This window comes from Dendrobates tinctorius, unplaced genomic scaffold, assembly GCF_039654945.1.
Source record: "Dendrobates tinctorius isolate UK_male_01 unplaced genomic scaffold, ASM3965494v1 ptg000047l, whole genome shotgun sequence".
Taxonomy (NCBI): Eukaryota; Metazoa; Chordata; class Amphibia; order Anura; family Dendrobatidae; genus Dendrobates; species Dendrobates tinctorius.
This window is the reverse complement of record NW_027361715.1, coordinates 3,801,874-3,815,221: the sequence shown is the minus strand read 5'-3', so window position 1 is coordinate 3,815,221 and position 13,348 is coordinate 3,801,874. Positions and strand designations below refer to the sequence as shown.

Genomic DNA, 13,348 nt, shown 5'->3' with positions numbered 1-13,348 from the left:
ACACGTCCTGGTGTAAGGACCATTCTCCTGCCGTGAGCCCCTCCCAACTGAGGAAGTCGGCGACCGTGTTGTCTGTGCCGGGAATGAAAACTGCCAAAATTGCCGGAATTGCGGTTTCTGCCCAGTTGAAGATACCTGGATACCTCGGCCAGTGCCCGGGAACTTCTGGTTCCCCCTTGGTGATTGATGTATGCCACCGCCGTGGCATTGTACGTTTGAATCTGGACTGGCTGGTTGTTGAGGTAGATTTCCCAATTTAGAAGTGCTAGGAAGACCGCCCTTAGTTTTAGAATGTTGATTGATAGTGAGGATTCTTGCCTCGACCATCATCCCTGGACTGTCAGGTGACGGAATACCGCACCCCAGCCCAGGGGACTGGCATCTGTAGTTACTACCTGCCAATGGACAGGGGGAAAAGGCCGTCCCAGATGAACGAGGGGGGAGGTCAGCCACCACTTGAGGGACTCCCTTGGTCTGAATGGAAGGGAGGAAGGGGCGATCCAGCGAAGAGATGGACCTGTCCCAATGAAGGAAGATGTTCCTCTGTAGTATCCTGGAACGGAACAGGGCAAAGGGTATTACCTCTGAAGCTGTCACCATCCATCCCTGGACTCTCATGGCAGCGCGAAAGGATAGACGCCGGATTTTCAACAGAGAGCGAATTCCCTGCTGGAGGGTAATCCACTTTCTTTCTGGGAGAAAGACCCTCGAGTGACAGGTGTTGATTACCATTCCTAAGAATTCTAGGCGTTGTGTTGGCGTTAGGTGGGATTTCTCCCTGTTTATGATCCAACCAAACCAGGACAGCATGTTTAAAACTACCGCTAAATTTTCCTGGGCCTGAGCGAAGGAGGGCGCTTTGACGAGAATATCGTCGAGATATGGCACCAATATTATGCCTCTGACTCTTAATATAGCTACCATCGCTGCCACAATCTTTGTGAAAATTCTGGGGGCTGTTAACAGCCCAAGTGGCAGGGCCACAAACTGGAAATGCTGCTTTTGGACAGTAAAACGCAGAAACCTCTGATGTCCCTAAAAAATGGGGACGTGTAGGTAGGCATCCCAGATATCTATGGAACATAGGAATTCCTGATCCTCTATAGAGGTAATTACCGACCGAATTGATTCCATCCTGAAATGGCGTAAGTGGACCCATCTGTTTAGCCTTTTGAGGTCTAGTATGGGACGAACTGAGCCATCCTTTCTTGGTATCACAAACAGGTTTGAGTAAAAGCCGGCAAACGTTCCTGCTCGGGAATGGGGATGATTACTCCTGCGTTGAAAAGAGAGTCGATTGCCGCAGAAAAAACTAGAGCCCTAGCAGCATCTTTGGGTTGCGATAGAAAGAAGCAATCTCGCGGAAGGACGTTGAAGTCTATCTTGCATCCTGTTGATACTACCTCCTTTACCCAGATATCCTCTACTGAACTCTGCCAGACAACTCTGAAGAGGAGAAGGCGGCCTCCTAGTCAGGGAGAGGTACTGGAAAGGGAGTTGGACTCCCTGCTGGCGTCAGGCTGAAGTTGCTCTGCCCGGCCCTGACCTGGTAGTTCAGCTGCTGGAACTGCGGGAATACCATGAAGGGGTGGCCCCATAACTCTGCCACGGGAGGAGGCTGGAACCGCGCTGCACCGCGTGCTTGAAAGTAAGTGTTGGCTCTTATCATAAGTATAGAGCCATGGGCTGATTACAGCGGTCACATTCAGCCTGAGCGGCTGGTGAGCAGTTCATGCAACGCTGCAGCCTCTTACCTCCAGTTCACCCCGTAACAGGGGTTGGTTTATCTGCATGAAAAGAATGATGTCACAAACCTTATCTGCAAGGTGTCTCTCTCGATCATCAGGCTCTGGTGGGCGAGTGATGGGAGACGAAGGTCAGGACCAGGAGCTGCCACCTGAACACCTGAACACGAATCCTGTGTTAGGGGATAGGGTCCTGCCCGTGGGAGTCATGAGGATACGGGGTGGCAGTACACGCCGTACTCATGATCCCGGTGTGAGAATACAGATGTAGCAGCTCTACTCTTTATCCCTCCATGGTTACCTGAAAAGGAACGACGCACATTGAGGTAGGCATAGGTCTGCGAGAGATCTCTGTCCACCTCCTGCTGACACTAAGCAAAACTGATTGTCCTACAGCCTGTTGGAGGGGTGTATACTGCGGAGGCGGAGTTAACATTTTTTTCATGCATAGTGTCAGCCTCCTAGTGGCAGCAGCACACACCCACGGTTTCTGTGTCCCCCAATGAGACAAAAGAGAAAGTGGCTCCTACCTCCCTACATTTACAGTTACTCTTTCGATTAGCTGCGCCTGACGCGAGATGTCACACCATGCCGCAACCATGACGTCCCATGGCGACGGATAATCAAAAGGTAAGAGGCGGCGTGCGGGTCAGAGGCAACTTGCGGGTAAGAGGAGGCATGCGGGTAAGAGACGACGTGCGGGTAAGAGACGGCGTGCGGGTAAGAGGCGACGCGCGGGTAAGAGGCGACGTGCGGGTCAGAGGCGGCGTGCAGGGCTCCCATGGCCATAGATCATTGACCTCGTCCTGTGAATCCATTGGCATTAACTCTGACACATCTACAATCACCAACAAGTAGCCATGATATGTTTTACCTCAGCAAACTTCAAGCTGCTGTTAATGAAGGACCACTCTAATAGCTGCTGGATTGTGGGGACCCCCACGTTCTCATTCTTGTCCATGAAAATCTGATAGAAGTAACAATCTTGCACTTTCTGTCCTGCTGACCTGAACGTGTAAGAATAATTGAAATACAAAGTAGATTAGGAATTGACATGAGCTTCAACTACACAAGGATTTATTTTTTATACTGGAGCCTCCCCTTAAGCTGCTGTCTATTAGTCAGCTTTCGTCCGACAGCTCTCTCTTCCCTCTCCCAGATACACAAGTATACCCAGTTTGGCTGATCATGCACGTATTTTCGATGTGGAGCGTGCAGTAAGACGCATACAGAAGCAGTTTACCGTTATCTTTTTTCCACCATTATTAATTATTAAATGTTTATAAATACAGCTTATCTTCTGGGAAATCAAAATGATCAGGCATGGTCACTCAATATGCTCAATAATTTGCGAGTCCACAGACCCCAATTCACACTGAATGGCTGCCAGCCGACATTAATCTAATGTGTATGGGGACCTTTCCGGCTAAAGATAACCTTCGCAATTCGGTTTTAACCCCTTCATGACCCAGCCTATTTTGACCTTAATGACCAGGCAATTCTGACCAGTGTCCCTTTATGAATAACTCTGGAACGCTTCAACGGATCCTAGCGATTCTGAGAATGTTTTTTTGTGACACATCGGGCTTCATGTTAGTGGTAAATTTAGGTCGATAATTTTTGCGTTTATGAAAAAAACGGAAATTTGGCGAAAATTTCACAATTTAAAATTTTGAATTTTTATTCTGTTACCCCAGAGAGTTATGTGACACAAAATAGTTAATAAATAACATTTCCCACATGTCTACTTTACATCAGCACAATTTTGGAAACAACATTTTTTTGTGTTATGACTTAGGCCTGTTTCACACTTCCGTTTGTCACCATCAGTCAAAATCCGCAGTTTTGCCAAAAAATGGATCCGCCATTTTTCTTTGCGGATCCGTTTTTTTACCTATTGACTTGCATTGTCGGCGGATTTTGACTGATGATCGTCCGTTGCCTCCATATTTGTGCGGATCCGCCAAAATTTTGTCGTCCGCTGAGATCACCGAACGGAGCCTGTAACGTTTTTTTGCTCTGCGGATCCGCATTTTCCCTTTTTAACCCTGAATCTTGTCTGGCTGCTGGAAGAAAATCTCTCTCTCTCTCATACCTGCGGTAATGTCATCCACCAGCTATACACCAATACCTACGTGCAAAATCCTGCGATGATACCTGCGGGAATTACGCTCTCCCTACTCCCGCGATGACGCCCCCGGGATCCCGCGATAGAGGCAGCGATGGATGACGTCCCGGCTCCTTTAAATTTTTCAGGCCGCGGATCCGTGAACCCTAGCAGACCGGTGGCACACGACGTAATCCGTACCCAGGCGGATCCGTTTTCCGCCATTTTAGCGGATTTCAACGGCCACCAAAAACGTAAGTGTGAAACAGGCCTTAGGAAGTTATAAGGGTTAAAAGTTGACCAGCGATTTCTCATTTTTACAACAAAATTTACAAAACCATTTTTTTTTAGGGACCACATCATATTTGAAGTCACTTTGAGGGGTCTACATGGCAGAAAATACCCAAAAGTGACACCATTCTAAAAACTGCACCCCTCAAGCTACTCAAAACTACATTCAAGAAGATTATTAACCCTTCAGGTGCTTCACAGGAACTAAAGCAACGTGGAAGGAAAAAATGTACATTTTAATTTTTACAACAAAAAATTTCTTTTAGCATCAATTTTTTCATTTTCTCATGGGCAACAGGATAAAATGGATCCTAAAATTTGTTGGGCAATTTCTCCTGAGTGCATGAATACCTCATATGTGGTCATAAACCACTGTTTGGGCGCACGGCAGGGCTCAGAAGCGAAGGAGCGCCGTTTGATTTTATGAATGGAAAATATGCTGGAATATTTAGCGCTTGCCATGTCGCGTTTGGAGAGCCCCTGTGTGCCTAAACACTGGAGCTCCCCCACAAGTGACCCCATTTTGGAAAATAGACCCCCCAAGGAACTTATCTAGATGCATAGTGAGCACTTTGAATCCCCCGATGCTTCACAAATTGATCCGTAAAAAAAAAAAAAAAAGTACTTTTTTTTTTCACAAAAATTTTCTTTTAGCCTCAGTTTTTTCATTTTCACATGGGCAACAGGATAAAATGGATCCTAAAATTTGTGGGGCAATTTCTCCTGAGTACACCGATACCTCGTATGTCATCATAAACCACTGTTTGGGTGCACGGCAGGGCCCGGAAGGGAAGGAGTGCCATTTGACTTTTTGAATGGAAAATTAGCTCCAAGCGTTATCGGACACCATGTCGCGTTTGGAGATTCCCTGTGTGCCTAAACAGTGAAAACCCCCCCCATAAGTGACACCATTTTCGAAACTAGACCCCTTAAGGAACTGGATGTGTGGTGAGCACTTTGGACCCCCAAGTGCTTCACAGAAGTTTATAACGCAGAGCAGTGAAAATAAAAAATATATTTTTTTCCTCAAAAATGATTTTTTAGCATGCTATTCTTCATTTTCAAAGGGTAACAGGAGAAATTGGACACAAAAAGTTGTTGTCCAGTTTGTCCTGAGTATGCTGGCACCCCATATGTGGGGGGAACCACTGTTTGGGCGCACAGCAGGGCTCAGAAGGGAAGGAGCGCCATTCGACTTTTTGAATGGAAAATTAGCTCCAATTCGTTAGCGGACATCATGTCTTGTTTGGAGAGCCCCTGTGTGCCTAAACTTTGGAGCACCCCCACAAATGACCCCATTTTGGAAACTATACCCCCTAAGGAACTTATCTAGATGTTTGGTGAGCACTTTGAACCCCCAGGTGCTTCACAGAAGTTTATAACGCAGAGCCGTGAAAATAAAAAATCATTTTTTTTCCCCCAAAAATGATTTTTTAGCCCACAATTTTCTATTTTCACAAGGGTAACAGGAGAAATTGGACCCCAAAAGTTGTTGTACAGTTTGTCCTGAGTACGCTGATATCCCATATGTGGGGGGAACCACTGTTAGGGCGCACGTCGGGGCTCGGAAGGGAAGTAGTGACGTTTTGAAATGTCGACTTTGATGGAATGGTCTGTTGGCGTCATGTTGCGTTTAATTTTTCTGTGTTCATTATGATGGATCTAGGCTGCTGTGCACACACACAGCAGCCCCGCCCTGCCCCAAGCTTTATTTAATTGTGCACCTGTGTCCGGGCCAATATCGCCCTTCATCTATGTTTGCTGGTCAGGCAATGTGTGGAGGTCAATCCTGATATGTCCGTGTTCAGACCTGGTTGGCCTTCATCTGCACTTGCTTCATCTGGCTTCATGGGAGCGATTCAGCAATGTTCAGGTACAGATTGCACTTGATGTGGTCATGCTCTTAGGAGGCCGTAATGGCACAGTATTTATTATAAATGTAGAGTAGGACCCCCCACATGAGATTGCCTTGGCGCGGCGGGGTGGCTCAATTGAATTGATCAATTTTTTTGCCAAATATCTCATTTTTGAATACAGCTGGATATCATGTGCATATGCACTTCAATTTATGTGTTCTAATCTTAAGCAGTGCTGGCTTCCCCCCCTATTTTATTCTTCGCGTTTGCAGAGCCCCTGATGTGCCTAAACTGTAGAAACCCCCCACAAGTGACCCCATTTTGGAAACTAGATCCCCCAAGGAACTTATCTAGATGTGTGGTGAGCACTATGAACCCCCAAGTGCTTCACAGAAGTTTATAACGCAGAGCCTTGAAAATAAAAAAAGCATTTTTTTTCCACAAAAATAATTTTTTAACCCCCAATTTTTAATTTTCCCAAGGGTAACACGAGAAATTAGACCCCCAAAGTTGTTCTCCAATTTTTCCTGAGGACGCCGATACCCCATATATTGGGGTAAACCACTGTTTGGGCACACGTCGAGGCTTGGAAAGGACGGAGCACCGTTTGACTTTTTGAACGCAAAATTGGCTGGAATCAATGGTGGCGCCATGTCGTGGTTGGAGACCCCCCTGATGTGCCTAAACAGTGGAAAACCCTCAATGCTAACTCCAACCCTAACCCCAACACACACCTAACCACAACCATAACCCCAACACACCCCTAACCCTAATCACAACCCTAACCATAACCCTAACCACAAGCCTAACCCTAATCCCAACCCTAACCCCAACACACTCCTAATCTTAACCCTAATCCCAACCCTAACCCTAATTCTAAACCTAACCCTAATTCCAAACCTAACCCTAATTCTAACCCTAACCCTAATAGAAAAATAAAAATATTTTATTTATTATTTGTCTCTACCTATGGGGGTGATAAGGGGTGGGTGATTTAACTTTGATCACTGTTATAGGATCTATCACAGTGATCAAAATGAATGAATGGAATCTGCCGCAAGGCAGATTTGATGGGCCCACTGCGCATGCGCCCGCCATTTTGGAAGATGGTGGCGCCCATCACCAATGGCAGTGGGACACAGGGAGCCACAGTGGGACTCGGAGGGTACTGGGGGGGTGATCGGAAGGCGGGGGGAGCAGAAGTAAGGGGAGGGGGAGCAGATTGCTGCCGTCAGTCGGTGGGTGATCGCCCCCGTCAGCCGATGGTGGTGGTGGGTCTGATCGCGGTCTCCAGCCATGTCCAATGCTACTGCAGCATCGGCCATGGCTGGATTGTAATATTTCATCAAATTTAATTGATGAAATATTACTATCGCTCTGATTGCTGTTGAAAGTGAAACAGTAGGCGCCTACGTAGGCATCATGGGTCGGGAAGGGGTTAATAAACTTCTGTTTTGGCTTTTAAAATGGGGTTTTCGCACGTCTCCTGTTTTATGATCAGGAACACACTGCTCCCCTGTCTCTCGGCTTCCTGTTTTCCGTAGGGGGGGGGGGGGGTTGGTTTTACTGGCTGGTTTGTGCGCTCTACCTGTGCCATATGGCCAACTTTTAGATTAGCGCTTACAAGCTCTATTAAAAGATTGTAAGCACGAGCCACTGAGCTTACCGATTGGCTGCAGCGCTCTAGAAATGACGCAACTAGTTCAGATAACAACAAAGAAAGCAGTGGCAGGACCTGGGGAAGGTGAGTGAAGGGTAGGGTTTTTTTTTTTTTTTTTTACTACTAGTAGAGCTTATAGGGAACATTTTTTTTTTTAAAAAGGAGGTAAACCCTATGAAAATTGTAGATTCACTCTGAAGGCATCAAAACAATGAATTAACACGTGGAATTATATAATTAACAAAAAAGTGTGATACAACTGAAAATATGTCTTATATTCTAGGTTCTTCAAAGTAGCCACCTTTTGCTTTGATTACTGCTTTGCACTCTTGGCATTCTCTTGATGAGCTTCAAGAGATAGTCACCGGAAATGGTTTTCACTTCACAGGTTTAATAAGTGGGATTTCTTGCCTTATAAATGGGGTTGGGACCATCAGTTGTGTTGTGCAGAAGTCTGGTGGATATACAGATGATAGTCCTACTGAATAGACTGTTAGAATTTTTATTATGGTAAGAAAAAAGCAGCTGAGTAAAGAAAAACGAGTTGCCATCATTACAATAAGAAATGAAGGTCAGTCAGTCCGAAAAATTGGGAAAACTTTGAAAGTGTCCCCAAGTGCAGTGGCAAAAACCATCAAGTGCTACAAAGAGACTGGCTCACATGAGGAGCGCCCCAGGAAAGGACCAAGAGTCACCTCTGCTGCGGAGGATAAGTTCATCCGAGTCACCAGCCTCAGAAATCGCAGGTTAACAGCAGCTCAGATTAGAGACCAGGTCATTGCCACACAGAGTTCTAGCAGTAGACACATCTCTACAACAACTGTTAGGGTTCATACTCACTTGCGAGAGACTTGCACGATTCTCGTGTGAGTCTCTAGCATGAAAACCTGGCACTGCCGCCAGCACTCAGACTGGAGCGTGTGGCTACATGTATTTCTATGCCACTGCACGCTCCGGTCCGAGTGCTGGCGGCAGTGCCAGGTTTTCATGCTAGAGACTCGCACGAGAATCGTGCAAGTCTCTCGCAAGTGAGTATGAACCCTTAAGAGGAGACTTTGTGCAGCAGGCCTTCATGGTAAAATAGCTGCTAGGAAACCAATGGTAAGGACAGGCAACAAGCAGAAGAGACTTGTTTGGGCTAAAGAACACAAGGAATGGACATTAGACCAGTGGAAATCTGTGCTTTGGTCTGATAAGTCCAAATTTGAGATCTTTGGTTCCAACCATAGTGTCTTTGTGCGACGCAGAAAAGGTGAACGGATGGACTCTACATGCCTGGTTCCCACCGTGAAGCATGGAGGAGGAGGTGTGATGGTGTGGGGGTGCTTTGCTGGTGACACTGTTGGGGATTTATTCAAAATTGAAGGCATACAGAACCAGCATGGCTACCACAGCATCTTGCAACGGCATGCTATTCCATACGGTTGCGTTTAGTTGGACCATCATTTATTTTTCAACAGGACAATGACCCCAAACACACCTCCAGGCTGTGTAAGGGCTATTTGACCAAGCAGGAGAGTGATGGGTTGCTACGCCAGATGACCTGGCCTCCACAGTCACCAGACCTGAACCCAATCGAGATGGTTTGGGGTGAGCTGGACCGCAGAGTGAAGGCAAAAGGGCCAACAAGTGCCAAGCATCTCTGGGAACTCCTTCAAGACTGTTGGAAGACCATTTCTGGTGACTACCTCTTGAAGCTCATCAAAAGAATGCCAAGAGTGTGCAAAGCAGTAATCAAAGCAAAAGGTGGCTACTTTGAGGAACCTAGAATATAAGACATATTTTCAGTAGTTTCACACTTTTTTGTTAATTATATAATTCCACATGTGTTACTTCATAGTTTTGATGCCTTCAGAGTGAATCTACAATTTTCATAGTCATGAAAATAAAGAAAACTCTTTGAATGAGAAGGTGTGTCCAAACTTTTGGTCTGTACTGTGCATATATTATATATATATATATATATATATATATATATATATATATATACACACACACACACATACATACATATTATAAATGCACATACAATATGTATTAGTTACTCTACAATTAAAAAAAAAAATCAATTTCATGAAAACCTTTTTTTCCTCTGTATGTCATGCTTAATTCCTGTGTCCTAATAATGTTCTTTTAAATATGGATTACCTTATTTTTAATAGGGGATCTACTCTTAATATGTGGTGGAACAATATATTCAGGAATTCTTCTGGATCTGTTGAGGAAAAAAAAACCCAGATAATGTTAATCAGTAACCTGAACCATCGATGCATTGTACAGCCAGTGTTGTTATACTTTACAACCAGCAGATGGAGACAACTCACACCTAATGAAGCCTGGATTCCACTGACAAGCTACAAAATGTGTGGATACGTTACATATATATATTTCGCAAATATACAAATGCACACAGTCATGAGAAAGTCTAAGTGCAAAAAAAAAAATCCAGTACTTAGGCCTTAATATTGGGTATACAAGACGAAATAACTACACAATGTCATTATTTACCAAAACTAGGCCAAAATGCAGAAGGACGATAGTAAGCAGAAACCCAGTGCTGCTAATCGAATGACCTAAATTAATTGTTCTTCAAGAAGTGTCACCTCCTCTAGAAAAGAAAGAGTTTGGGCAGTTTGCTGGGCTGGAGCATTCAGTTGTGCGTTACCATAAGGTCTAGGGGGAAATACATCATAAAAGCGCTTTGAGAAGCAATTGTTGCTGCTCATAATTTGGGGATGGGTTAGAAAACTATTTCCAAACACTTTGAAATCCATCATTCTACAGTGAGAAAACTTACCCACAAGTGGAAAACATTCAAGACAGTGAACGATTTATGTTACTAGAGTGGACGTCCAAGCAAATTCACCCCAAAGTCAGAAACAAAAAAATCTAAAGAGCTCCAGCTGAGACTCTAAAGGCCTCATTTTACATAGTCAAGATTCAAGCTCATGACAATAAGAGGTCTTACATGGAGAAAGTCTCTTCTTTCTAAAAAAAAGAATATATTGTGGAACAATGAGCTTTGGACAGATGAGGCCGAGGTGGAGATGTTTGGCCATAATGTCCTGTGCCACGTTTAGTGAAAGTAAATAGAAAGCAGCCGACAAGCCTGGTGGTGGAGGGGTGAGGATCTGGACTTGGTTTTCAGCCATGGGATTTGGACGCCTTACAATAATTGAGTCGCCCGCGGACTCCTCTGTATACCAAAGTAGTTTACAGTCAAATGTGAGGCCATCAATCCAAAAGTGTGGGCAAAACTAGGTCATGTGACCAGACAACGATCCCAAGCACCGCAGCAAATCTACATCAGACTGGTGGAGAAAGAAAAGCCCACCACTTCTACATTTTAGGTACACAAATAAAAATAGGGTGCAATTTGTCATGTGTTGTTCTTCATCTCTGGTTGTATTTGCCAAACTAAGATTTTCTTTAAAAAAATAAAAAAATTATGTATTTTTTTGAATTATGCCCCAATCCATAGACTTGTAAGAGGGTGTACTTATTTTTTCTCATGACTATATATATCCATATGATCAATACTTTGCTCCATCGGGTCCCCTGGATGTTGGCTTTACGACACACTTTGGATTAGAAGTTCTGCCATCTTTTTTTCTAACTATTTTCTCACTTTCCTGCATTTTTTCCAAGCAAATTAGTGACTGAATAGTTAATATGTTATGGGGGCACTCAGCACATTATTTCTGTTTTGTTTGTTTTTTTAAATGTCTCTTTTACAGTATTACCTTAGTATTGTTTCATAAAAATGGTTTCTCGGACTTAGATGACCTGACTAGTAGCGCCTCTGTAACGTTACTTACCACTGTTTTTTGCCTGTGTGTAATGCCCAGGAGTGCACTAGAGAAGAAGCTGGGCCGGTATCATAGTTAAGGAAGTGTTCCATTTTCATAAAAACCCTGAAGAGCAGTTTTGTTTTCCTAAAAAACACCAGGAGCAGTAGAGACTTTTTTTTTTTTATTACTGTCACAGACAGCGCTGCAGCCAATCACTGAGCTCCGTGGCTCGTGCCGCCAACTTGAGTAGAGCCGCTGTGCTCAGTCATTGGTTGCAGCGCCGTTGATATGTCCCGCTGACAACACTCCTGGGCATAAAACACAAGAATTAATAAAAAGGAGTACAATACAAACCTTTTTCTTCCGATGTAAAACCTGAAGCAGCTTCTACTTTCTCTAGAATTTTCCTTAATTTCATTATTTTTGTTGCACAAACATATCCATATCTGGAAGGGTAAAACAAACAAAAAAACAAGAGATTGTGGTTTGTCTTTACATTTTATTATTTCATAACATTTTTTTTCCTAGTACGGTCTGACATAGTAGACTATGCTATTCCATACAGAAAAATACAGTAAAGGTAGACACTGCGCAGCTGGCAGCTACACAAGGCATGAAGATGCATCATGTCTACCTTTACTGTGCAATATTTACAACAGGCCGAAGCGAACAACAACTGATCGGTGGGGTGCAGAGTGTTGGACACTCGTCTATCTGAACGATTGGTCATCAGCACATGACCAGAGGACCCCTTTAAATCTCCAATTTCTGCTGACCTTGTCCAAGTGTACATAGTGAAGTCAAGAGATGAGCTGTACGAAAACTCCACAGTTCTCTAAAAGCCTAACAGATTTTATAATTTTTTTTTACTACATATCACATAAAAATATTTATAATACTAGAAATAGCAAATAAGAGGAGCGCTCCCTGTTTAGGACCTGTCCTGCATTACATATAAAACCCATTGATGTGAATGATTGCTATTTAGTTTACCCTGTGGCTGTGGTGGCGGCTTTGCAGTGAATTGGCAGGTTTCCTCACAGGTTCAAAGCCGACTACTTGGAGATCTCATCAGGATACACTTTAAAGTCCTTTTATTTTCCCGCACATACAGACATGAGGGCGTTTTGAAAGCTAAATCCTTTGACACCTTTATATCTTCTATCTGTTGCTGCACTTCAGAGTAATTAGTGTTTTAAAGCACTTGCAAATCAGTTAAGCGCTCTGGGGGGTAACTGAGCACTTCCCAAAGCCTCTGACTCTCAAGGTTGTTACCCCACCTTGTACCAGTCTCTGTAGCTTGACTGATAGCTCACTGTCCGATTTCTTTTGTCTGGTGTTACACAGACTGTGTGAGCTATCTATTTGCTAAAGAAAGGAATAAGCTAGTCAGTGGCACAGGAAGTGTTCTGTCACACCCAGAGATCTTAACACCTCTGCATGTGTAAATGCATATGAATGAAACTGCTGATTTCTCAGGAACGCAGCAACAGATAGAAGATGTCAAGGTGTCGGTTTTTTTTTACATTTCAAAGACCTGCAAGCATATGTATGTGGTTTTCTGATGTACATCCAGGACATTTTATATGGGCGATTTGTGGATCTTGAAACCTCAATATTAGCGCTGTGAACTATCAATAACGGGATGGGAACAGATCCCACATACGAGGTAAGAGGGCAGCCCCACCAGAGCCCGGCACTGGCATCTTTCTTACACGCACAGCTTTGATATCACTAATAATAACTCTTAGCAGACTCCTTGGTGGAGGATTACAGTTCCCATCCACAACTGCTATTTCTGGGCTGTAATTAAAGCTTAGGATTAGTTTCTTGCAATCCCCCAATCATTCAGGATTCTTCTTAGTTAATTATAAGTACAAGGTGAACGGAGAAAGCGA

At 44.1% G+C, this 13,348-nt stretch overlaps 1 protein-coding gene across 5 annotated transcripts in view; it reads right to left on the bottom strand.

Moving 5' to 3' along the window:
- Positions 1–13,348, bottom strand: part of CYLD (CYLD lysine 63 deubiquitinase) — a 77,349-nt gene that overhangs the window by 11,340 nt on the left and 52,661 nt on the right. For all 5 annotated transcript variants that reach the window (XM_073576185.1, XM_073576186.1, XM_073576183.1 and 2 more), the window contains 3 exons: positions 11,805–11,896; positions 9,808–9,874; positions 2,620–2,752 (listed from right to left, as the gene is read on the bottom strand). In XM_073576185.1, the coding sequence (XP_073432286.1) occupies positions 2,620–2,752; positions 9,808–9,874; positions 11,805–11,896 (292 nt within the window). The remainder of the gene's footprint in view (positions 1–2,619; positions 2,753–9,807; positions 9,875–11,804; positions 11,897–13,348) is intronic.